The sequence below is a fragment of the Notolepis coatsorum genome (assembly GCF_963971535.1).
Source record: "Notolepis coatsorum genome assembly, chromosome: 1".
Classification (NCBI taxonomy): domain Eukaryota; kingdom Metazoa; phylum Chordata; class Actinopteri; order Aulopiformes; family Paralepididae; genus Notolepis; species Notolepis coatsorum.
Genome location: NC_140165.1, coordinates 316,574,501 through 316,600,912, shown reverse-complemented (window position 1 = coordinate 316,600,912; position 26,412 = coordinate 316,574,501). Strand labels below are relative to the sequence as shown.

Genomic DNA, 26,412 nt, shown 5'->3' with positions numbered 1-26,412 from the left:
TGATTGGAGACGACAACCTGATTTCATATTTTTAGGAAATTTAAGGCAAAAATAAGTATTCATTCATTAAAATTTCTCCCAGATGGCTCTGCTACCATGATACTGTTTTTTGCAAGGGAAGTTCCCAATGTTAATGTATTACTTCTGTTAATTTAGTACATTGTCTAGTTCAGCGGGCTCATAGACTGTTTACATTTGCTGTTAGGACATTAATTGACTGACTCCTCCTTTTCTTCTCCTAGGCTGGTATGAGGAGACGGGACAGTCCTGGAGTCGGACTACTGTTGTGTTGTTAACTTGTTTTTATGTAACTTGTTTTTAATAATAAAGATTTTCTTTTGTAACTATCTTGATTTAATTGGAAAAGTGGTTTAGGGATTTTTATTTTTTTACATCTCTCCTATCATCTGAATTGTCCTTTTACCACCCACCTGGTGCTCCCAAGCAGGTTAATGGTGCTATGACATCCATCATCTAGGTGTCGTACTAGAGCACCAGCATGTCATTATCCAATCGGGTGCATTCCAAATGGGGAAACTGTGGGGAACAATTTTGTATGAATCAATACAATTTTCTTGGGAAAAGCAATACTCTTATTTCATTTCTAAAAAGCTCTAAGATGTATGTCGCGGGTGGGGGTAATTGTGTTGATTTACCTGTGGGACCCTGAGAGGACGCGCCCAGTGATGGTCCTGATGAGGACCTAGATGCTTACCTGGCCGGTTTAACAGGCAAGTGTAATTCAGACTGTTGTGTATTGGACTCTCCTATCGCAGTACTGCGCCATGCTGTCCCTTCTTCCCTCTTAGATGAGGTCCATGGAGTCCCGGTGGGAGCGTGGGCAGCTGTCCTGTGGGGATGGTGATATGTGCAGAGGCCAGTAACGGCAGGCGAGTGCGGGCCACCGGGGGGGGGGGGGGGGGGGATTTGTGACCATTTACAGACCTGCACCATTCCCCACGTGTGCAGTGCTTTAGGGGCAGAACAGATAGTGGGGGTTGGAGTAGCAGCTTGGGGTTGGCCTACAGTGCAGAGAAGCGCTTCCTCTTTTATTCACCATAGGCCTACGGGCACTGGTCTTTTAGATTAGGTTAGTTAGTATAGTCATTTATCTAGGTTTATGAACTTGTATGCTATATATATTTCCTGTAATAAAGTATTTCTTAAACATTCTCCCGTGTCTGTTTGGTCTTGGGGAAGTTCATGTGTGGTAGGTCAGCTGAGCCCTTTGGGAAGTGTATGCGTGTGTTTGCACACTTTAACCCTAGATCTGGATACTTCCCATGGGAGTCTGGTGACATGTATTATTTACAGATCTTTTTTTTATCTATAGCACCTTTATAATTATGTATATATTCTGGGCCCCCTTTTAGATGTGGGTCTGGTGGTTGTGGGCGCGGACTGGTGGGGGCTGTGGTTCGGGGTCTCTGCGGGTCGAGGCATTAAAGAGGTGTGATGCTTTGGCTCGTGGGGGCGCCGGACTGTGGATCCCCCGGGGGTCGGGGTTTGCGGCTGCCGGGCCTGTAGATGGAGGGGGCTCAGGAAACTCATTATATTTGTGTTCTGGGCCACTTTTGATTGTGTCGTGAGTGTCACTGGCTAGGGGTGGGGGGGGGGGGCCCTTGGTTCAGGCTCTCGGCAGGTCTGGGTGTTAAAGAGGCATGATGCTCTGGCTCGCCGGGGTACCGGACTTGGGGCTCTCGAGGGTTGGGGGTCGTGGCTGTGATGGGTGGTGAGGGAGGGGACTTAAGGTGTTAATTGTACACTCTGTTTTATTTATTGTCATTGTAGTGTTGAGTCGATGTTTTTGGTGTCTTATGTATTATGTTGTGAACTGTTTCATGTTTAAAAAAAAAAAAAAATTTGATCACAAAAAAAATTGAAATAACTGATTTTTTTTTTTTACAGTACGTCATTAAACATTCATTTTTTAAAATTCTATGTCTTTCCTCTTTTGATTTTTAAGGGGTTTGGATTAAAAGTGAATTTGCTCAACATTGACCCAAGCTGGAGAGTTAAACAACGCCGATATCGGATGTGTAAAATGTGTGTGTGTATATATATATATATTACTCTACATAAAAATAGCAACGAACGCTAAGGGGGGTCATTCTACGAAAGCTTGCCATTTTCACTTTTTAATGTTTTGAAGGAATATCAACCATCAAATTCCTGTCATACCCTTTTGATAAGGTGATAGAATTAAGATGTGATAGAATTTAAGATCCTACATTGTGTTCTATGTCTGTTCTCTCCTCTCCCGCATTTTGGGTTGACCTACTTACTCGTGGTGCCGGCTGAGGCCCCAGTCTGTTTTTACACACAGCTTGGTTTGACCTGCCGACCTGCCGACCTTTTGACTCCGGACCCCTCTCCCCACACAGACCCACACATGAGCAGATCTCCTCTTGCTCTTTGCATCTGACGACTGGCCGGCTCACATGCACACACACTTACACACAAACATACACACACTAAACACACATAGGATTTATGGACGGCATACATTTATGGACTGCCTTGCTTAAGTATCACAAAGTGTCATAGTTGAAGACAAATTACTAGAGTGAGGACCAGTGTTGGGCAAGTTACTTTAAAAAAGTAACTAGTTAGTTACTAGTTACTTCTTCCAAAAAGTAACTAAATTACTTACTCAGTTACAAATTATAAAAGTAACTAGTTACTTCAGAAAGTAACTATTGCGTTACTTTCAATATAATTTTTTTTACATAAACAACATACACATCTAAACCATTTTAATGGTGCTGTGGGACAAAGTGAGACTAGCCTCCAATCAAATGCCATGTATGTAGATATTATAATTACTATGTTTATATAGTGGCTCATACAAATACAATAGATGTTTTGGAACTTTTGATATGTATTGCCCCTCAACAGGCCACATCTGGGCAACATTAAATTATGCTTGTTAAGCACTATACCAAAAATAAATAACAAATATATACTGATTGAACATTTTAATTAACAGATTGCAGAATGGGTACAGCAGTACGGCTCAATACACACAATTGTTAAGGGGATGCAGATCAGAGAAAGACTTTCGTCTTGTTTACATCAGGGTCCCCCATTTTCAATTCATGACATTTGTGACATACACAACATACAGATATAAGAATCTAATCGAATCATTCTAAACCAGGGGTCTCGAACTCAATTTACCTGGGGGCCGCTGGAGGTAGAGTCTGGGTGAGGCTGGGCCGCATCAAATATTCCACAAAAAAAGGGTTTAAAGTATTCCAAAAAAATTTACAACTGATTCAATCTTCTCACAAACAAACTCACTAAAACCTCACAAACACCAGCAACTGAGCATTCTCAGTGGTGTCAGTGGACTCATCCATAGCTATGGAAATGCATGTGCATTTTTTAACAATAATTCTGCTTGCTCTTGGCTCAGGCCCTCCGTCAGGGCCGTCACGTAGCTCTTGGCTCAGGCCCTCCGCCAGGGCCGTCACGGCGCATTTGGTGGCACTGTAGAAATGCACATCGGCACTGGTAACTACGCGATGTCCGCTCGTGCTACAACAGAGAGAGAGAGATTACGACAGACAGACAGCTGTATTATTGTCAAATAACAGTCTACCGTCTATCCTTGACACCTAGGATAATAAGCATGAAGATAATTATAAGAATAAAACATATTTTAAAATATTGGTCATATATAAAATGGTATGTTGGCACTCCCGCTGCAATAACGATAAGCACATGCCACATGCTTTAGAAACGACATAGTTCTAAGGTTATAATTATATGGTTATAGTTACTCTTTACACTTACTGTGTGGCAACGGTGTAACAGTCACTTTATAGTGACATCCACAGATATGATCAGCTCTAACTAAATTATGAATTGTGCCATTAATTTAAATATTTTTAAATAAATGTTGTCAATGTTGTGCAAGCGACACAAATGTCCTTGTTATTTAAAAGAAGTCCTCCACACTTAGACCCATGGTGTCCCGCCAGCCGCTGGTGTTGCCGCTCAACAGTGGCTCTGGGTGAGCCAGGCCAGCGGTGTCGATGCAGACAGCCACACCCTGGTGCTGGGCCTTGATGGCAGAGAACATGGACAGGACCTCCTCTTCATTGGAGAGGTCAGAGGTCACATTTAAAGGGACCCAGGGTGCCGCTGTGTCTTGGACACTCTGCTGCCAGTTTCAAGTTGTATTTGTCACATATGAGGTACATTAGAGTGAAATGCTTTGGTTCTGTGACCCTCCTGAGACCGTGCTTCACAAAACAGCAAAAGACCAAACAATAATACAACATATATAATATATACAAAACTAAAATGTACTAAATGCAAAAATTAGGTAGGAGAGGTATTCCCAAATGTATTCAGAATAAAGTAAGTTTTAAGGCGTGACATGGATGCAGCCAAGTGCCTTAAAACCTACACCTACAAGTTGATTATTTCCGTTTATGCCATGGTCATTTGCCAACAATATAAAATAAAAGCATTTGTAAATCTTTGGTGAAGGTTTTGCACTTGCCATTGTGCGTTTTCCTTCCTGGTTGTTAGTTTATCAAGCTGTAAATGTCCTAACCCAACCCCCTCCAATGTACAGTAAATGACCAAGTATAGTTTTGTCAATATTCCAATGTACAGTTTTGCTTGTACAGTGTCCCCCACCCACCCACCCCTCCTACCCAACCTCCTCCAATGTAGTTTCTACGTCAAATGTATATACTCTCTTTTCTGGACTCTTTTTGTATCACAAACGGTACTGTATTTTCAAATCTGGTATGTCATAAATGTATAGATGTAGCAGTATTGTCTATCTGTATGTCATGTATGTCATATATGTTATGATTAATTGAAAATGGGGGACCCTGATGTAAACAAGACGAAAGTCTTTCTCTAGTCTGCATCCCCTTAACAATTGTGTGTATTGAGCCGTACTGTATTGTACCCATTCTCCAATCTGTTAATAAAGTTTTCAATCAAGCAACACAACACACACTGGGTTTATGGGTCAAACATCATGTTTATTGTCCATAGGGAGAGAGAAGAGTCATATTTCATACCCGTTTTATGACAGAATTAGGCAACAATAAAAGGAACAAAAAAAAGAATAGATATCCAACACTGAAGCCAGAGCAGAGACTCTGCAGTTACCACAGCTCGCCACTAGAGGGTAGTAAGTAGCATATGGCCAAATAACATGGAGAGTAATATTTCACACCCGTTTTATGATGATGATAATAATAATAATAATAATAATAATAATAATAATAATAATAATAATAATAATAATAATAATAATAATAATAATAATAATAAGGAGAGAGAAGAGTGTTAGAGGGGGTTGCCTGGCCCGATACCGATATCAACCGAAAACTATATATGCAATATATATATCCAATTTTGACATGTTAATTTCACTGGATGCATCAACAAGGCATTCTAAATGTAAACATCTGTGCTTCTCCCCTTTTCTTCTCTCTCTCCCTCTGGTTCTCAATCTCACCCTCTCTCTCTTTCCTTCTCTCTCCCTTATTTATTGTAATTTTCCGGGGTGGTCAGGTGGCGTAGCGGAGATTGTGCTCGTCACCAATGCAAGAGGCTGCGGACTCGACTCCCGGAGAGTCAGCGTTGCCTCGGCTCCGGCTGATCGCTATTGTTGTGAAGGGCCAGATTAAACCAAATATATATATATATTTATTTATTTATATATATATATTTAATTGTATTTGTATATTCTCTAATATTCCTTGATATCCCTTGTATATTCCTTGTACAATATGCATTGAATATCCATTCTAGCCTACTGAACATCCCATAATAGTCTCCATTCTACTATTGGTCGAGACCTTGGTGCCAGGCTGCCATACCCCCAGACCCAGTTCAAACGTACCGCTCAACATGTACGAACAAGTCCTAGTTCCGCGTAGGAATCTGGCTACCGCACCACTAATGGGACTATTTGTTCATAGTGCGTATATATACTGCGCTACTAAAGTAGGACTTCCTTTTCAGTCCAGTTTCTTACCCTCCAATAGTCACAGACGTAAAGCCTCCCCGCGACGCCACGTGTGGGAGTAAGGCCAAGTTCGCCTACCATCGGTATTGAGACATCGTGTATATTAATATTTGAATAGTCATATTTGGCACTATCGTCGAGTTGGACGTAGTCTATTAAGCTAATAATAGTCTGTTAATATATAGTGCTTCGTGCGGTGAGAATACTACCGTAGTCAGTACCCCATCGTTTCGGGCAGAGAACTGGCTGCTTATCCAGGGTGGTTGACCCCACGTGAAGCTGCACCCGAGGAGCCCCAGAGCCGACGAGCGAGTGGACCTGTATACCGGATTATTCTACCGACGACAGCCCGCCTTCCCCGGCACGGATTATGCTTTGTATACGTTGATTATTCCATGGATAAAGACCCCCGACACTGCCGTGTGTTGGAACCCCCCCCCCTGGAGAGGACGCAAGGTGAGGAGACGCTCTGCAAGACGAGGTCGCTTCACGTCTCTCCTCTGTGGACCGGAGGACGCCGGCCCACAAAGAGTCCATCTGCTTTCATCTGTGGTCCAAGGATCGCCGGCGCATTGAACGGCACTACAGTGGGTTCACCTGGGATACCCTTGGCCGGATGAGGCAGCCGGATTCTACCCCCCCCCCCCCTTCCTACTCCTGTCGGCTTACAAGCGACCGGATTAACCCCCCCTGGTGTATCCAGCCTATAATCATTAAAGTATCATTGCAGTTATTCCTTAAACTATTCCAGATCGTATATGTACCACCTGCGCCTTCAGAGATTGGACATTCTCTATTGATATACCGACGAATACTCTTGCCATAAAAGTGCATACTAATTCCCATTCATAAATGTGATTGATTTGATTAAGTGCTTGCTCTACACACCATCGCTGTGTAGAAATAAAGACCTATTTCTAATTCGTACATTTGTGTTGGATCCGTTTCATCTACGTGACAGTGTTCATCATAATATATTTATGCCGTGTACTGGGTGGCCGAATATTAAGTACAAAGGTAGTGGTAGTAAGTATCATATCTAGTAATACAGTCAGGGAATTGTACCCCTCAGTTACAATTGGTCCTTCGAGCCGGAGGGTAATTAGTGTAATATTAATATAGTGTTATTAATATTGAAATGGCCTATGATGAACACTCCACGAAACGATCCTCCTAACCAACGCCCGCAGCGCGAACGACGGCTCCCTCAGTACTTAGAGGCTTACGCTGTCAGTCAACAACCTAGTCTTCTACTAACAGTAAACGCGGTAAAACTAGAAAGTAAAAGTATGTCTAACCCCAACGCCCAGACTACCCCGACCATAGAGGCCCCTACGGGTTCTAATGTAACTGACCAAGTTCACGGTGGGGACCAGTGGGAACCAGACATGACTTCACACCCCGCCAGTACTGAAGAAGTAGTCCCCGATGAGTCCCGGGAGGAATACAACGCTACCGAGACAGAACTCGGCACGGAAGAAGACGGGGAGAGCACCGTGGAGATAGAGCTCCAAGGCTCCGCAAGGAGTACCCCGAGGGAAGGCTCCCCTATACAACCGCCTTCTCCCAGCGAGGCAGAGAGGACCCTACAGCAGGCCTTCCTCATCAGCCTGAACGCCGCTGCTGAACGCGACCGACTGCAGATCCAGCAGCGGAGCGAAGAAGAGCATATACGTCTAGAAATAAGACGCATTCAGAGAGAAGAGAATGTGGCCCGAGACCGAGCAGACAGCCAGCGAGCAGCTGCTGGTGCTCTACGGGACGCAGAGCGCGACAGACAGCAAGCGCAACTAATAGAACAGCTGATCAGACGGACAACACCCTCTCCCTCCGCCAGAGGCTCCAGGAACTCGTCTAGACACACCTCCAGGGCGGCATCCCCTAGCCGAGTAAACAACCCTGAACTTGACCAACAGACAAGGTCTATACCCCCCACAGACCACCTCCCCCCACCGGTCCAAGCGAGACCTAGCAACCGGGAAGGAGCAGCATATCCTGTGGAGAGGCTAAACCAGAGACTACAAGCACTGGATGACCTAACTGAAGACGAAGAGGAAGAGGAGGAGAACCACGCCCGACGACAGCACAGTACTCTACCGGACCAGGAGGTCCGGTACAGCCCAGGCTATACTCCCGCGGAGCTGCGCTACAGACCCCCGACTCTATACCCGGGTGAGCACGACGCACGACCCGCACCGAGGAACAGCACCTGGACAAGCGGGCCATGGTACACTGCCGGTACCAGCCCATACCAAGGAGCGGGAGGAGACTCGCCTAGGAGGCCTCTCCCCCAACGCTCGCCGATGTATCCACAGTCAGCGTCATACATTGGCCCGCCTATGGTACCCGACTTCACCCAAGAGAACCGGGCCCAGTATACAGAACTCCGCATGTGTCTGGAGACCATGTTGGTGGATGTATTGGATGAACGCCATAAATACGCCATCCTACTGAAGCACTTAAAGGTACCCCGCGCACATAATATAGCGCTCGCCTACGCGACTTCCACCACCCCATACACAGCAGCGCTGGTAGCATTGGACCAGAGGTATGGGCGCATATGGGATTACGTGATCCAGGAGATCCGACACATCGACCGCTTACCCCCAGCAATAGACAATCGAGCACTGGACGACCTGTCCATCAGAGTGCAGTCCCTGGTAGGGATGTTGGGAGCGCAGAGAGAGAAGGGGAGGCATGAACTTTACGCCAACTCAAATGTGGAAAGGATCTTGGAGAAGCTGCCGCCCGCTCGACAGGAGCGTTTTAGGCGGCAGAGAGACCACCGAGACCCGAATGGCCCCGAACCGAACCTCCTCGATCTAGCAGACTTCCTGGCGAGAGAAGTCAGCAGCCTACGGCTAGATACATTCGGACGGAGCACCCCTGGCTCCAGAGAAGGAACCAGACGACTAAATGATGGAAGAAGATCGGTGACTGTGATGCACCAATCGGAGTCAGTACCGAGCAGCAGGAGCCACAGTACCCCTCCAGAACGGAGAAGTGGAAGATAGTGTGCCCCTACTGTGAGAAAGAACACTGGCTAGCGCAATGTGACTCCTTCCCCAAGCTGAACGCGGAGGAAGCAAGTCAATGGATAAAGTCCAACAAGCGCTGTTTTCGCTGTGCGCGCTCACACATGGCAGCCGAATGCCGCTTAAAGAAAAGGTGCACCAAGTGCGATGGAGCCCATCTGGACATACTTCACGACAGTAACAGACGGCGCCCTTCACCCGCACCATCCAGCAGCAAAGCGAGCGTCATGTACATCGATCCCGCCAGCAGCAGTGGAGCCCGAGTACTCCTAAAAGTAGTGCGTGTGACACTAAGCTACCAGAATAAAGTCCTGGACACTTACGCCGTCCTCGATGACGGGTCAGAGAAGACCCTGCTGCTCGCCTCCGCTGCGGCCCAGCTAGGGCTGCGGGGAAGCGAAACCCAAATGACAATTCGGACAATAAGACGAGATTTGAAGACGATAAAGGGCGAGAATGTCTCATTCTCTATCGCAGCAAGCGGCCAGCCTGAGCGACGGTACCAGATTACAGACGCTTTCACCAGCCAAGAAATAGGACTGTCGCGGTACACATACCCCGTCGCCAAGCTGATGGAGAAATATGCACATCTGCGCAAGTTACCGATCCCGCTCATAGACAATGCTATGCCGACCCTGTTGATAGGCTCCGACCATGCAGACCTCATTGTCCCGATAGACCGGGTTCATACCGGACCCCGAGGCTGTCCTGCAGCAGTCGAGACCCGTTTGGGATGGACTCTCCAAGGCCCGCTCGCCAAATCTCTCAACCGAAGTACAGCCACTAGATGTCTCCACTCCCGAGTCACAGAGGGAGAAACCGCACTCCTGCAACACGTAGAGCGGTTATGGACCTTGGAACAAATGCCCTTTAAGAACGGAAAGAAAGACATTCGCTCTAAAGATGACATTTACGCCATTCACCTCCTCGAGACAGGGACCAAGAGAGTCCCGGTCAACGGCGTGTTGAGATACGCCACGCCACTCCTGCGGCGAGAAGGAATGCCTACTTTCCACGCCAAGACAGACGCCACAGAACGGTACCTGCTGAACACGGAGCGGCGCTTAGCCAAGAACCCCGCCGAAGAGAGTGTATACCGCGCTGAGATTGAGAAGCTCATCACAGCGGGACACGTCACAAAGATGGACATTAAAGAGGCTGACCAGACCACTGAATCGTGGTACGTGCCTCACCACAAGGTCCATCACAACGGTAAAGACCGCATAGTATTTAACTGCAGCTACCAGATCGGATCCCAAAATCTGAATAAAGAGTTACTGCCCGGTCCCACACTCGGCCCCTCCCTACTCGGCGTTCTACTCCGCTTCCGCCAGGAAAAGGTGGCCATCAGCGGGGACATTAAAGGAATGTTCCTGCAGGTGAGATTAGTAGAGGAGGACAAGCCCCTGTTACGGTTCCTATGGAGAGAGAAGCCAGGAGATGAGCACCCAGCCATCTACCAATGGGAAGTCCTCCCCTTCGGAACGACGTGCAGCCCCTGCTGTGCTACATTTGCACTACAGAAACATGTAGCAGAGGACCCAGCAGCGGACGAAGAGGTCCGACACAGCGTAAAGAACAGCTTCTACGTAGACAACTGTCTACAAAGCCTTTCAACCCAGGAAGAAGCCGAGGCTCTCCTGATTAAACTCCGCGCCTCATTGATCAAAGGCGGCTTTGATCTCAGGCAGTGGGCCAGCAGCGATCCGCAAGTACTGCGCAGCCTCTCCTCCGAGGACAAGGCAGCCAGCAGCGAGACCTGGATGGCTACAATCCCGGGAGAAGCCCAGGAGATGACCCTGGGATTGGTGTGGCGATTCAAAACAGATTCGCTTCACTACAGACACAAGCCCCTGACTACGGAGCAGGGAAGGCCGGCGGCGGCGCCGACCACCAGACGGAGTGTGTACACAACACTCGCCCGACAATATGACCCGCTAGGATGTATTCTACCGTACACCACCAGGGCAAAAATGATTGTACGAGCATTGTGGGACAAGGACCAGGGCTGGGACGACCCCATTCCCGCACACCTTAAATCCACCTGGAGAGAGTGGGAGATGGAGCTCCACTCACTCCCAGGCGTTAATATGCGCCGAAGCTACTTCCCACCCACGGTGAGGCCAGAGACATGTAAAATGGACTTACACGTCTTCAGTGACGCCTCCGAGGTCGCATACGGATCAGTAGCCTACTTGCGGGCCCAAGAAAGGGGGGGAGAGATCTACACAGCATTTGTCCTCGCCCGCTCGAGAATAGCCCCACGCAAGCAACAATCTATCCCACGTCTAGAGCTCTGCGCAGCCCTAGCCGGAGCGCACCTAGCCACGCTCATCCAACGTGAGCTCACCATACCGGTGTCTAGAACAATCCTGTGGTCAGATTCCACGACAGTACTCGCCTGGATCAAATCGGACTCATGCAAGTACAAAGTCTTCGTGGGAGTCAGAGTCACCGAGATTCAAGACTTAACCGAAGAGTTAACCGGAGAAACAGAGTGGCGCTACGTTGATACAAAACAGAACCCAGCTGACGTCATCACCCGGGGAATGCCCCTGGATGACCTCACCCGTCGCAATGTCTACAGTGACGGCCCCGCATTCCTAAGACTCCCGGAAGGACAGTGGCCCATGCCTATCCCGAGGGAAGCAAGTCCAGAGGAGGTGGAAAATAAGAAGTCTGTGTTCTGTGGATTGAGCACCATAGCCTCCACCGACCCTAACATAGACGATTGCACGTCCATAGAGAGTGCACAACAAAGAACATTCCTGCGGTACCACCCGGAGTGCAAGTCCCCCGCTGATATGTCAGCAGCTAACTACGAGGAAGCAGAATTGCTTCTACTGCAGCGAGCCCAGAGAGACTCGTTCCCCGATGAATTGGCCTGTCTACAGGGAGGAAAGCCCGTCCCATCCGACAGCAGATTAATTCATCTGGCCCCCGAGAGCGACGCTCATACCCTCATCAGAGTGGGTGGTCGCCTACGCAGAGCCCCCAATCTACCGGATGACATTAAATACCCGATCGTATTGAACAGCCGACACAAGGTCACAGAGCTGATTATAAAGAAATACGATGAGGATGTACATCACGCAGGAGCAGAAAGAGTCTTCGCGGAAATCAGACGTCATTACTGGATCCTACAAGGAAGAGAGGCGGTACGACGCTTCCAGCGAACATGTCTAGACTGCCGCAAGTGGCGCGCGCAGCCCAGCATACCAAGGATGGCTGACATTCCTCCATGTCGCCTCCGAATCGGTGACAAGCCATTCCACTCAACGGGTATGGACTGCTTTGGCCCGCTGCACATAAAGAAAGGAAGAGGAACCGAGAAGCGGTGGGGTATTGTATTCAAATGCATGACCACCAGAGCGATACACATCGAGCTTCTCCCGACCATGAGCACGGACTCATTCCTTATGGCCTTCCGTAGATTCACATCACGGAAAGGAAGACCGTCTACCCTATTGTCTGATCATGGGACAAACTTCAAAGGCGGCGAAAGAGAGCTGAGAGAGAGCTTCCAAGCTATGGGCCCAGAACTTAAGACCCACCTCGCTCCAGCACAGATTGACTTCCAATTCAACCCCCCAAACGCACCCCACTTCGGTGGTACTTGGGAACGGGAAGTGCGTTCCATAAAGACAGCCCTGTACGCAGTACTTGGGGCCCAGACTGTGGCGGAAGAAGTCCTAATGACAGTCCTCACGGAGATTGAGGGAGTATTGAACTCTAAGCCCCTCGGCTACGTCTCCAGTGATGTGGCGGATATCGACCCAGTTACCCCCAACACACTCCTGATGGGGCGGCTAGATCCTGCGTTACCCCAGACAATGTACCGGCCTGAAGAAGCGAACGGCCGACGAATGTGGAGGTACAGCCAAGTATTAGCCGACAAGTTTTGGAGCAGTTTCCTACTGCACTACCTACCGTCTCTACAGACCCGCCAGAAGTGGGTAAAGGAGAGAGACAATTTGACAGAAGGAACAGTCGTCATGATTATTGATCAATCACTGCCCAGAGCTATGTGGCCGGCCGGCCGCGTAAGCAAAGTGATCACCGGTGCCGACGGCAAGGTCCGAGCAGCTGAAGTGCCCCCGTCCAGGGTCGCACTTACACCCGTCCCGTGGCGAGGCTCATAGAACTGCCCCGACTCCCAGACACAATCGATGATGACCATGACCCTATAACCCTATGACTTTGTGAAGTTGACTGACCCCTACAGCAAACCCTTATGTGTAAATAGACAACGCGATTAATCTGTCTCTGTTTAACTGATTAGGTCTGGGACCAATCAGGGGGTGGCTGTTGTGAAGGGCCAGATTAAACCAAATATATATATTTATTTATATATATATATTTAATTGTATTTGTATATTCTCTAATATTCCTTGATATCCCTTGTATATTCCTTGTACAATATGCATTGAATATCCATTCTAGCCTACTGAACATCCCATAATAGTCTCCATTCTACTATTGGTCGAGACCTTGGTGCCAGGCTGCCATACCCCCAGACCCAGTTCAAACGTACCGCTCAACATGTACGAACAAGTCCTAGTTCCGCGTAGGAATCTGGCTACCGCACCACTAATGGGACTATTTGTTCATAGTGCGTATATATACTGCGCTACTAAAGTAGGACTTCCTTTTCAGTCCAGTTTCTTACCCTCCAATAGAGTCACAGACGTAAAGCCTCCCCGCGACGCCACGTGTGGGAGTAAGGCCAAGTTCGCCTACCATCGGTATTGAGACATCGTGTATATTAATATTTGAATAGTCATATTTGGCACTATATCGTCGAGTTGGACGTAGTCTATTAAGCTAATAATAGTCTGTTAATATATAGTGCTTCGTGCGGTGAGAATACTACCGTAGTCAGTACCCCATCGTTTCGGGCAGAGAACTGGCTGCTTATCCAGGGTGGTTGACCCCACGTGAAGCTGCACCCGAGGAGCCCCAGAGCCGATGAGCGAGTGGACCTGTATACCGGATTATTCTACCGACGACAGCCCGCCTTCCCCGGCACGGATTATGCTTTGTATATGTTGATTATTCCATGGATAAAGACCCCCGACACTGCCGTGTGTTGGAACCCCCCCCCCTGGAGAGGACGCAAGGTGAGGAGACGCTCTGCAAGACGAGGTCGCTTCACGTCTCTCCTCCGTGGACCGGAGGACGCCGGCCCACAAAGAGTCCATCTGCTTTCATCTGTGGTCCAAGGATCGCCGGCGCATTGAACGGCACTACAGTGGGTTCACCTGGGATACCCTTGGCCGGATGAGGCAGCCGGATTCTATCCCCCCCCCCTTCCTACTCCTGTCGGCTTACAAGCGACCGGATTAACCCCCCCTGGTGTATCCAGCCTATAATCATTAAAGTATCATTGCAGTTATTCCTTAAACTATTCCAGGTCGTATATGTACCACCTGCGCCTTCAGAGATTGGACATTCTCTATTGATATACCGACGAATACTCTTGCCATAAAAGTGCATACTAATTCCCATTCATAAATGTGATTGATTTGATTAAGTGCTTGCTCTACACACCATCGCTGTGTAGAAATAAAGACCTATTTCTAATTCAGTTCGGTCGGGGCGCCTGCACAGCGAGGGTAGGATCTGGAGAGAGGTAGTGCGATGTCCCACACGTTACACTCTCCCAGTGAGAGTCTGCGCTGCCAGCGATCGCAGCACGGAGGGTCGTGGACCGGCAACGCAGCCGCGAAGCCGGCGATGCGATTTTTTATTGCTTTGTCATGACATAATCCAACATATGTGTAAAGGCACAACATATTCCAGTTAACGGTATATATTTTTTAATGATTCGTTACGGCGTAATCAATACTTCTGTAACTGAGGGGTACAATTCCCTGACTGTATTGATAAGTATGGTATCATTAAACCACTACCGCTTTATGTACTTTAATTACTGGCCATACAGTACATGATATATAAATATAATGAACACTTCCCACAATGAACCGGTTCTACACAAAGTTGTCTTTAAGTATTTATTGCAGCAAAAGGTACATAATACTTCTCTATTATACTTTGAATGCACTTGTAAGGCAAAGGAATGTGCGTAGGCAAATCAACAATGAATGTCCATTCTCTGGTTACGCAGGAGGTAATTATACAACCTGAATCTTAGGGAATTATATCTATGGTACACTAGTAATATATAGCGGGAGATACTGGAAGGGTCCCCCTGGTTGTAAGCCAGCAGGGGTAGAGGATCTGTCGGTAGTAGAGAGTCTGGTCAACGATGACTAAGGAGACTCCAAGTACAGGAGACGGTGCAATAGTCTCTTGATCCACAGACGAATACAGCTGTTCTCCGTAGACTGTAGCTCCACAGTGAAGAAAGCTAGCCGGCCTCAGGCTCTCTGAGGCGCGGACTCGACTTGGCTCCTCACAGGGTAAATCCAACACGTGTAGGCGTCGGCGATTCTCCGCTCCATAAATCACAGGACCAAAACAAATATAATCCAGCCGCAAAGGGCTATGTAGTCGTCGGGTAGATTAATCCAGTGTACATGTCCACACGGTTCTCGTCTAGGTCTCCTCGGGTGAAAGCGCCATGAAAGCAGCCCAGCCTGGATAAGCACTCTAGCTGATACGAGGAAGCGTTGGTGATGCTGGTCACTGTAGAACTTTAGCCGCACAATACACTATACACAAATAGACTATTACTGACTTAATAGAAATATGTCGCACTCGACTGTATAGCGCCAAACTCTGACAATTCAGTTATTAATTCGCACGCGGTCTCAATGCTCTATTCTGGGGCCAAACAGGCCATACTTCACCGCACGGAGTATCGTGGGTGAGGCTTCAACTTATTGGGTAACTCTTGACTTCTGACTAAGTAAGACTAAGTGCTTCTGTATTCACCTGCGCCATATTTATATGCACGGCGAACAATCTAGTGCCAGCCTCATTTCTGTCTCGTAGCCCTGGGCAAGGCCGGGCTTGTACAGACATGTCTTGACGGTGACTTTGAACCTGACTCCGGAGGCATGGCTCTGGCGCCTGTGGACCGCTGTCCAATAGGAGAATGAAATATTATGGTCTGGGCTAAAGGGATATTCCGTGTATATGTACAAGGAATATACAAGGGATATCAAACGATATACAAATACTATGCAATATATATCAATCAATAAATATATATATTCGGTTTAATCTGATCCTTTGTAACAACTTCCATTTGTATAAATTGCGTTAAGGCGAGTTTAGATTAGAGGAGCTGGTCGCGGCGCATGCGGGCGCTCGGCCAATCAGAGCGCAACACGGCAACGCGGAACTGGAGCAGCGCTGCAGAAGGCAGACACGCCTCCCGGACCAACAGTAGGGGGGGGGGGGGGGGTGCGCAACAACCAGGAAGGGGGTTGGGGGCATAACGACTAACAGTGGGATGGGAGAAAAATCGGAAAAAAATTAATTTATTTAATTTATTGTAATTTTCCTTGTATACTATTGCTACTGTAATTTTGTATTTTATTTACTTGCATGCATGTACACATAACCTTGTTTTTGTTGCAGCCCCCCCCCTGCTCTTTGGTCAGGCTGCTTTTGTATATAAGAATTTGTTCTTACTTGATTGCCTGGGTTATAAATAAAGGTTACATTTAAAAAGAAGAAGAAAAAAAAAGTATTTTAATGCCAATACCGGCCGATAATAACGAACATCTCTAATTGGTATGAATTATATTTAAAAATAGATACGATGGTGTCATGTTCTACCATATCTTCATCAATTCTGCTGTGTTTCCATCATCATAGTCAACACTTATCCCTGGATAGAGGGCCTGAGTGAACGTGGTTCTAACTGTATGGAGGAGGGTCACGGTGTCAGAGACAGAGACACTGTAGAAGGACAGAGTACCTGCCTTGTGATCCAGGTACACTCCTATCCTGGAGGACCGAGGGCCTGAGACTTTAGTCTCAACACTATTGTGACTGAACACGTACTCCTCTCCATCTTCTCCATAGCTCAAACCCCAGGACTTGTTATTGTTTCCAAACCATGACTCTTCACCTGTTCTTTTGATGTCTTTGTAACAGACTGCTATCTGAACCCAGGAGCCGCTCCTCTCTACTTCCCAGTAACAGCGTGCAGACTGACCCTCTCTGCACAACACCTGACCACACCAGGAAGTGAATCTCTCAGGATGGCGAGTGTAGCCGTGTCTGTTTCCTGTATGAGTCACTTTCCTGTTCTCCACTGACAGGGACAGGTCGTCGCTCACTGTGTTTGGGTCCAGGGAGAGGGGACAGGCGTCTGGGAGAAAAATACAGGACATCAAATCAGAGCAAATTAACCCTTTCACCGCCGCACTACAGAAGGTTAACCCTTTACTATCACACTACCAAACGGTTAACCCTCTCACTGCGACAATACACCGAAGGTTAACCCTTTCACTGCGACAATACACAGAAGGTTAACCCTTTCACTGCCACACAACAGCAGGTTAACCCTTTCACTGCCACGCTACAGAAGGTTAACCCTTTACTATCACACTACCAAACGGTTAACCCTCTCACTGCGACAATACACCGAAGGTTAACCCTTTCACTGCCACACAACAGAAGATATTGTATATTTATAATTCTGTATTGGTTTGATATTGTGTATTTATATATCAATTACATCACTACTCCTACAAAAGGTGAGTAACTTCACTGTTTTTTTTTTTTTTATGTGGTTATCTTTTCTTAGCACACCCATTTGTGTCAGGCTAGAACATTCTGCAGGCGTTGGATAGAACATTCTGCAGGCGTTGGATAGAACACTGCAGGCGATGGATAGAACACTGCAGGCGATGGATAGAACACTGCAGGCGTTGGATAGAACACTGCAGGCGTTGGATAGAACACTGCAGGCGTTGGATAGAACACTGCAGGCGTTGGATAGAACACTGCAGGCGTTGGATAGAACACTGCAGGCTTTGGATAGAACACTGCATGCGTTGTAGGGCTGTACCGAATGCTTCGAAGCTTCGATCATAATGTTGACATTCGAATTCTAAATCAACATTAGAATTTTTTCTTTTATTTTTTTGTCTATTCAATCCGTTTAAACCAATGGGCGTTTTCTTCACAGTTGCAGTTAAAGATTAGGCTACACTAATATTATACTATAAGACATCACCATCACTTTCATACCAACCGTGCCCTTATTGGATTATTTATGTTGACGAAACTGATGAGTTTATTTAATAAAAGAAATAGACTCATTTAATCAGATTAATCACTTTATTCAAATTGTGGATTTAGTTAATTTTTTATTTTATTATTACGTAATTTTTTTTATAGACATTCGAAGCTTCGTTCGAATACCGTAATTTTCGCACTATAAGCCGCATCCGAGTATAAGCCGCAGCAGCTAAATTGAATGGTGTGTACATATATAAGCCACACTGGACTATAAGCCGCAGGTGTTTTAATGTTTAATTACCATATGTAAGGGTTCGTGCACAGAGGGTGTTACAAAGGGTCAGATTAAACCGAATATATATATTTATTACTTGAGATATATTGTATAATATTTGTATATCGTCTGATATCCCTTGTATATTCTTTGTACATATACACGGAATATCCCTTTACCTAGTACAGGCCAGACCATAATATTCGTTCTCCTATTGGACAGCGACCCCCCTAGGCGCCACGGCCATACCCCCAATGTCTAGTTCAAAGTCACCGCTAAGACATGTCTCAACATGCCCAGGTTTGCGCAGTAATACGGGACAGAAATTATTGGCTCTAGTTGGCACTAGATTATTCATCTTACGTATAAATACGTTGCAGGTGGATACAGCAGTTGTGTTACCCCAACAAGTTGAAGCCTTCACCACGATACAACGTGCCGTGAAGTGGGCCCGTTTTGCCCCTAAATAGAGCCTTGAGACCGCGTGCGAATTGATAGCTAAAGTGTCAGAGTTTAACGCTGTATCGTCGAGTTCGACTTATTCTATTATCAAGTAATAGTCTATTATGTATAGTGTATCGTGCGGCTACCGTTCTACAGTGACCAGCATTACCAACGTTTCATCGTACCGAGCTAGTGTGCTTATCCAGGCTGGGCGGCCTAACCTTGTGCCGCCATCCGAGGAGCCCTAGACGAGAACCGTGTGGATATGTACACTGGATAACCTACACCGACGAATGCAGAGCCCTTTTCGGCTGGATTATATTGCTTTGGTCCTGTGGCTGCTGGAGCAGAGAACCGTCTACCCCCACTACCGTGTGGGATTTACCCTGTGAGGAGCCCCGTCGAGCCCGCCTCTAGGACTCAGAGGCTGGCTAGCTTTCATCCATGCTGCAGTGCATACCGGAGTATAGCTGTTGCTTTGTCTAAGGACCAAGGGATTATTGCACCGTCTCCTGTACCTGGAGTCTCTTTATTCCTCGTTGATCCAGACTTTTGCTCCCGACAATTCCTCTCCCCTGCTGGCTTACAACCGGAGGGAACCCCCTTAGTATCTCCAGCTGACCTACGAGTGTACCTTATATAATTCTTATGCTACAGGTGGTATTAATTATCACCATCGTAATATGCTCATGGACTTACGCTCTTGACCTATTCATGCACATTCTTCGCCTTACAAGCGCGACTCTAATTCTCAATACTGTAATATAATATTGCTGCTCTTCTAATAAATATTCCAAACAGGACTTTCTTTGTTAAGCCGTGTTATTGTGTGGGTGTTCATCACATATACCTGTGTACTGTATGGCCAGTAGTTAAAGTACATAACTCAGTAGTGGTTTAATGATACCATACTTTCAATACAGTCAGGGAATTGTACCCCTCAGTTACAGAGGGGATTGTCGGGAAAGAGATGGCTGTTTGAGAAAGCTCCCATTTGTTCAAGCTGCTGCGGTCAGGCAAACGCCTGCGAACACCAGCAACTAGGACTAGACTTCTCGTTTGTAGTCTTCCCACCAGCATTGGGACACAATACTGTCGGACAAATAACAAGAATTACCGGTAACTCATTTACAATTATTACTACTTAGTGCAGGTGTGTTGGCACTGAGAGTGGAGCCGGTAACCGTGCAGTGGAAGAGCACCATTAGTGCAGCATGTGTGTTGGCACTGAGAGTGGAGCCGGTAACCGTGCAGTGGAAGAGCACCATTAGTGAGGTGTGTTGGCACTGAGAGTGGAGCCTGTAACCGTGCAGTGGAAGAGCACCATTAGTGAGGTGTGTTGGCACTGAGAGGGGAGCCGGTAACCGTGCAGTGGAAGAGCACCATTAGTGAGGTGTGTTGGCACTGAGAGTGGAGCCTGTAACCGTGCAGTGGAAGAGCACCATTAGTGAGGTGTGTTGGCACTGAGAGGGGAGCCGGTAACCGTGCAGTGGAAGAGCACCATTAGTGAGGTGTGTTGGCACTGAGAGGGGAGCCTGTAACCGTGCAGTGGAAGAGCACCATTAGTGAGGTGTGTTGGCACTGAGAGGGGAGCCTGTAACCGTGCAGTGGAAGAGCACCATTAGTGCAATACTGTCGGACAAATAACAAGAATTAACTCATTTACAAGTTGTATTAAGTTTAGCAAATAAGGGAACAGATAAATAACATTTCAATGCAGTCAAAAAAGCTATATTTCGATTTTAACATTTTCACTTTTTTACATTACATACACGAGTCACATATAAGCCGCACCGTTATATAAGCCGCAGGGTCGAAATATGGGGGGGGAAGCTTCGGCTTATAGTACGAAAATTACGGTACTTCAATCGAAGCTTCGAATGTTAAAAAATGACATTCGGTACAGCCCTAATGCGTTGGATAGAACACTGCAGGCGTTGGATAGAACACTGCAGGCGTTGGATCAGGGGTGGGCAATTATTTTTCCCGGGGGGCCGAATGAGCAACTGAAAATATGTTGGGGGGCCGGGCCAAAATTCCAAACTCAATTATGCATAATATAAATTTTATTTCTATATAAAAAGCAGTAAATGGCATTGTTTTGACCCCTGGTAAGAGTGTATGTTATTATTTGGCAATTAAAAGGTGAGGTTAGCTTTCAAAAATATAATTTATTCAAATAGAATTTATTTCCAAAATGATAAACAAAATGTGAAACATTAATAACAAGGGGCATTTTGAGTTTCATATACTATTGAAACAAGGATTTTCTTAGCTTTCTAAAGACATCACATCATCTTATAGCAAAAATAAACAAGACATGTCACTGAACTGTGTAAAGAAAAGTGTCCCCGTTTTGTAGCCTTTTTTACTTTACATGCCTATATTAAACATTTAATGTTTTCAGAACTGTGCAAAAAAAAGAAAAGAAAATATCAAGTGTCCCATTTCACTTGTTATATTTCCACATTTTAGTGTTCTTCAGTTCTTTTTTTTTTCATTCAGTGTGAGAAATCCAGTCTCTGTTGAGCTTTAACAAGTCCATCAAAGTCAGGTTGCATGTCTGAGGTGGAGATGCGAAGCACAGCTGCCAGATGTTCATCAGTGAGAGAGGATCTGTACCTGGACTTGGTAAACGTCATGACTGAGAATGTCTGTTCACATATGTAGGTGGATCCAAAGAGAACCAACATCTTCTGAGTATGTCTCCTAAGCGTATACTGTGCGTGTGAACGTTGACATGAAAAAAAAAATATTAAAAAAAAAAAAAAAAAAAAAATATTAAAAAAAAATATTTTTTTTAATTTTTTTTTAATTTTTTTTTATTATCATGTAATCTTTCGCGGGCCGGTCAGAATCATCCCGCGGGCCGGATCCGGCCCGCGGGCCGTACAATGCCCAGGTCTGCGTTGGATAGAACTCTGCATGCGTTGGATAGAACACTGCAGGCGTTGGATAGAACACTGCAGGCGTTGGATAGAACACTGCAGGCGTTGGATATAACACTGCAGGCGTTGGATAGAACACTGCAGGTGTTGGATAGAACACTCTGCAAGCGTTGGATATAACACTGCAAGCGTTGGATATAACACTCTGCAGGCGTTGGATAGAACACTGCAGGCGTTGGATAGAATATTATAGACTTATATTTACCCGTCAGTAGTGTGATAGTAAAGGGTTAACCTTCTGTAGTGTGGCAGTGAAAGGGTTAAACACACAACCTCTATTATGTCAGAGTCTGTCCGTCAGCCGACACACGACAACACAAGTGATGGAAAGAGGTCATGGTGGAACTCAACTCACCTTGTAAAAAGTACTCTCTCGTCCCGGACTCTGGTGGAGGTAGAACAGCCACTGGAGAAACTGGAGACACAAAATATCAGTCACAGCATATTATGAATGAATGATTTTATTTCTGTCTTCTTTTACAAAGCATATAGAACATTTTAAAAACGAAAAGTAAAAATGACCGAAAAGGTGTAGGCTGAAGGCGAGGCTTATAATTGCCTATCCCCTTTTTACATTACATTATTTACACACTGAAGAGTTTATCGCTGGGACGTCAGCCCCCCCTGTCCACCCGGGCTGGGTGATGCCCCAGGGATTGCTCAGCAGACGGCTGATGGACCCCGCGACTCGGCTATAGACGCCTCCCCACCGGCGCCTGCTGATGAGGAGACCTCTGGCCGCGGGGCCCAGGCGGACCCCGTTCCTGCGGGTATCTCCCTCGGCGCAGCGCTCCCGGTGCCGCAGTCGCTGCCCCAGCCCACTCGGCCGGGCCGCGTGAGGAGGCCGCCTACACGCTACGAGCCCGAGTCCGGCAGTTGGATACGGGACTGAGACCGTTAATCTATTCCGGTTCATAGCTTTCCGGTCTGGGGGGGATGAAGAGTTTATCGCCGGCCACTAGGGGGCAGCGTCTCATTTGTATTATTATAATATAGCACTATGGCGCGACCCCGGTCAGTCGCCTTTGGTTTAGCTCCGCGACGATTGTGCTCATTTTTAGCTATTATGTTTGTTTTTTCGACTTTTTTTATTAAATCATCACTGGCGGGTATGTCATACGACCGCCAGACACTTATGGACCTAAACTCCGGACTCAAATTGGAGTTGGGAGACACTTTATGCCCAGAAGGGCTAACAGAAATCAAGCGGGAGAACGGCAACAAAGGAAACGGCAGAAAGAAACATAGAGGTAGACGAGGCGGTATCAGACTTAGATTAAAAAGATCTGCTTACCGTCCAGCAATTCCATCCATCTTTCTGGCGAATGCACGTTCGTTGGAGGGAAGGATGGACGACTTGAGAGCGAGGGTACGATTCCAACGGGAGATGAGAGACGTTAATATCATGTGTTTCACTGAGACATGGCTCAAGCCAGCAACGCCGGATAACAGCGTCTCTCCATCGGACAATTTCACCGTCCTGAGAGCAGATCGCACGGCAGCCTCTGGGAAGAGCGTCGGAGGTGGGGTCTGCATCCTCACGAACAATCTCTGGGTTAATCCCAAGGAAGTACATGTCCTCTCAAGTTCATGCTCCCCAGATATGGAACATCTCCAGATCCTGTGTCGCCCGTATCACCTACCCCGTGAGTTTACCGCGGTCATTTTATCCGTCGTGTATATTCATCCACAGGCAAATACCGGCAAAGCGCTGGGGGAATTACACGACCACATCAACAAACAGCAGATCAAGCACCCGGAAGCCGCGACGATAGTGACTGGTGATTTCAACCAGGCAAACCTGAAAAAAGTGATGCCGACTTTTTTTCAGCACATTGCCTGCTCCACAAGAGGGGGAAACACACTCGACCACTGCTACACCCCGTTCAGAGCTGCCTACAAGGCTGTAGCGGCTCCGCCACTGATGGGCTCTGTAAGCGCGAGCGATCACGACTCCATCTTTTTAATCCCAGCATACAAACAGCGATCACGCGAAGCCGTCGTGTCACGTGAGACAAAAAAGTGGGCTGACGAATCAGAGGCCGAGCTCCGTGACGCGTTCAAGGATACAGACTGGGACATGTTTGAAGAAAGCGCCAGTGACGTCAGCGAGTATGCTGATACCGTTGTAAGCTACATAACAACAGTGGCAGACGGCATTGTCCCCACAAAGACGGCGCGGGTTTTCCCAAACCAGAAACCTTGGGTGGACAGCACTATAAGAACAGCCCTAAACTCACGCACCACGGCTTATAACCTGGGCAGAGAGTCAGGAAATATGGAAGAATACAAGGCTTCAGTCTACACTCTGCGCAAGGCTGTTAAACTTGCTAAGAGGACATATGCTGAGAAACTGGAGACACAAATGGCACAAAACGACACAAGAGGCTTGTGGAGGGGACTGAAGACAATAACTGACTACAAAGTCAGCGCCCCCGCAATGGGGAGCGACGACGCCTCTCTAGCGGACAAACTCAACTCCTTCTACGCTCGGTTCGGTGTAGACAGTGTCGCCGCTAGCCCTCTGGCTAGTGACGTCACTGGCGCACCGGCTGTTGTGGAGGGGGGGGGGCAACCGCGGGGGGGCGGGGGCGCTCTCTCGTTGTCGGAACACAGTGTGAGAAGAGCATTTATGCAGGTGAACACCAGGAAGGCTGCAGGCCCAGATGGTATAACAGGACGCATACTTAAGTCCTGTGCAAACCAGCTTGCCCCGGTGTTCACCGCCATATTTAATCAATCCCTGGCGGAGTCAGTAGTCCCTGCCTGCTTCAAGATGTCTACCATCATCCCTGTACCGAAGAAACCCTCCCCAACATGTCCAAATGATTACAGACCGGTGGCACTCACCTCTGTGGTCATGAAATGTTTCGAGAGGCTGGTCAAGGACCACATTTGTGCCTCTCTCCCCAGCGATATGGACCCTATGCAATTTGCATACAGGACAAACAGGTCCACTGATGACGCTGTCTCCCAGGTACTGCACAGCACTCTCTCCCACCTTGACCGTCAGAAGGGGGGCTATGTGAGACTGTTGTTCATTGACTACAGCTCAGCGTTCAACACCATAGTCCCCACCAGACTGGTGGACAAGCTGATCGAGCTAGGCCTGAGCTCCGCCCTGAGCGCCTGGGTACTGGACTTTCTGAGTGAAAGACCCCAGGCGGTCAGGGTGGGGGGTCAGACCTCCAACACCATCACCCTGAGCATCGGGTCCCCCCAGGGCTGTGTTCTAAGCCCCCTGCTGTACTCACTCTACACACACGACTGTGTGGCCAAGTTCAGCTCCAACTCCATTGTGAAGTTCGCCGACGACACGGTGGTGGTGGGGCTGATCTCGGACAACGACGAGAAGGCCTACCGGGAGGAGGTTGAGGTACTGGAACGTTGGTGCCAGGACAACAGCCTGCTCCTGAACATTGGTAAAACCAAGGAGCTGATCGTGGATTATAGGAGAGGACAGCGGGAGACACACACACCACTGAGGATTAACGGGGCTACCGTGGACAGGGTGAGCAGCTTCAAGTACCTGGGGGTCCACATCTCAGAGGACCTGACATGGTCAACACACATAGGCACAGTAGTAAAGAAAGCGAAGCAGCGCCTCTACCACCTGAGACAGTTAAGGAAGTTCAGAGTATCGGGGAAGATACTTCAGTCCTTGTACTCAGGAGCTGTAGAGAGCATCTTGACCGGAAACATCACTGCCTGGTATGGGAACAGCACGGCACAGGACAAGAAGGCCCTACAGAGTGTGGTGCGCTCAGCCGAGCGTACCACGGGTATTGCGCTACCTCCCCTGCAGGCTCTATACAACAAGAGGTGCAAATCCAGAGCCTGCAGGATAATGAAAGACCCCCACCACCCCAATAACAGCCTGTTCCAGCTGCTGAGGTCAGGCAGACGCCTGCGAATTCTAGAGACTAAGACGGAGAGGCTTAGGCTAAGCTTCTTCCCCCAGGCCATCAGAGCCTTGAACAATGAACACCGAGAGACACAGAAACTGAACTATCCACACACAAGTACATACACGACACGCACGCTGAGCACGCTCACACACTAGCAGCCACTTTAACACTCATGCCGCACACACGCACACTTATGGCCAGAGGAAAGGCCACTTAAAATAGTATAACATCAGGAACAGTGTATTGCACTACTAAAGCTAACTAGCATGTCCTATATGCTCTGTAAATACTAATGTACAGATACCGAGATGGCACACCATGTACCTGTTTATTGCACTGTTTTATTGGATTCTATTAATATGTTGTACCACTGTATTTTATTGGATTCTATTATATGTTGTACCACTGTATTGCACATCGTCGCGGGCAAGACCAGCCGCATTTCATTGTATACCTGTATGCCGTGACAATTAAAACTCTTGAATCTTGAATCTTGAATCTTGAATCTTGTATTGCCGACCGGCTTTGTTTTGTTTTGTAGTATTGCCAAGCGGCCATTTTGTTTCACTTAATATTGAGTGTTTATGTACATTATATAGCGATATATATATATATATATATGCATTATGATAGTGTT

General features: G+C 47.3%; 1 protein-coding gene across 1 annotated transcript in view; it reads right to left on the bottom strand.

Moving 5' to 3' along the window:
• Nucleotides 1-1,369: 1,369 nt before the first annotated feature.
• LOC311226363 (E3 ubiquitin-protein ligase TRIM47-like) overlaps nucleotides 1,370-26,412 on the bottom strand; it is a gene marked incomplete at its 3' end in the record, with an annotated part of 98,286 nt that continues 73,243 nt past the window's right edge. Inside the window, exons 13-15 of the mRNA XM_084311792.1 lie at nucleotides 17,192-17,326; nucleotides 3,964-4,101; nucleotides 1,370-1,521 (exon numbers count right to left, since the gene is read on the bottom strand). Coding sequence (XP_084167918.1) covers nucleotides 1,370-1,521; nucleotides 3,964-4,101; nucleotides 17,192-17,326 — 425 coding nt within the window. The remainder of the gene's footprint in view (nucleotides 1,522-3,963; nucleotides 4,102-17,191; nucleotides 17,327-26,412) is intronic.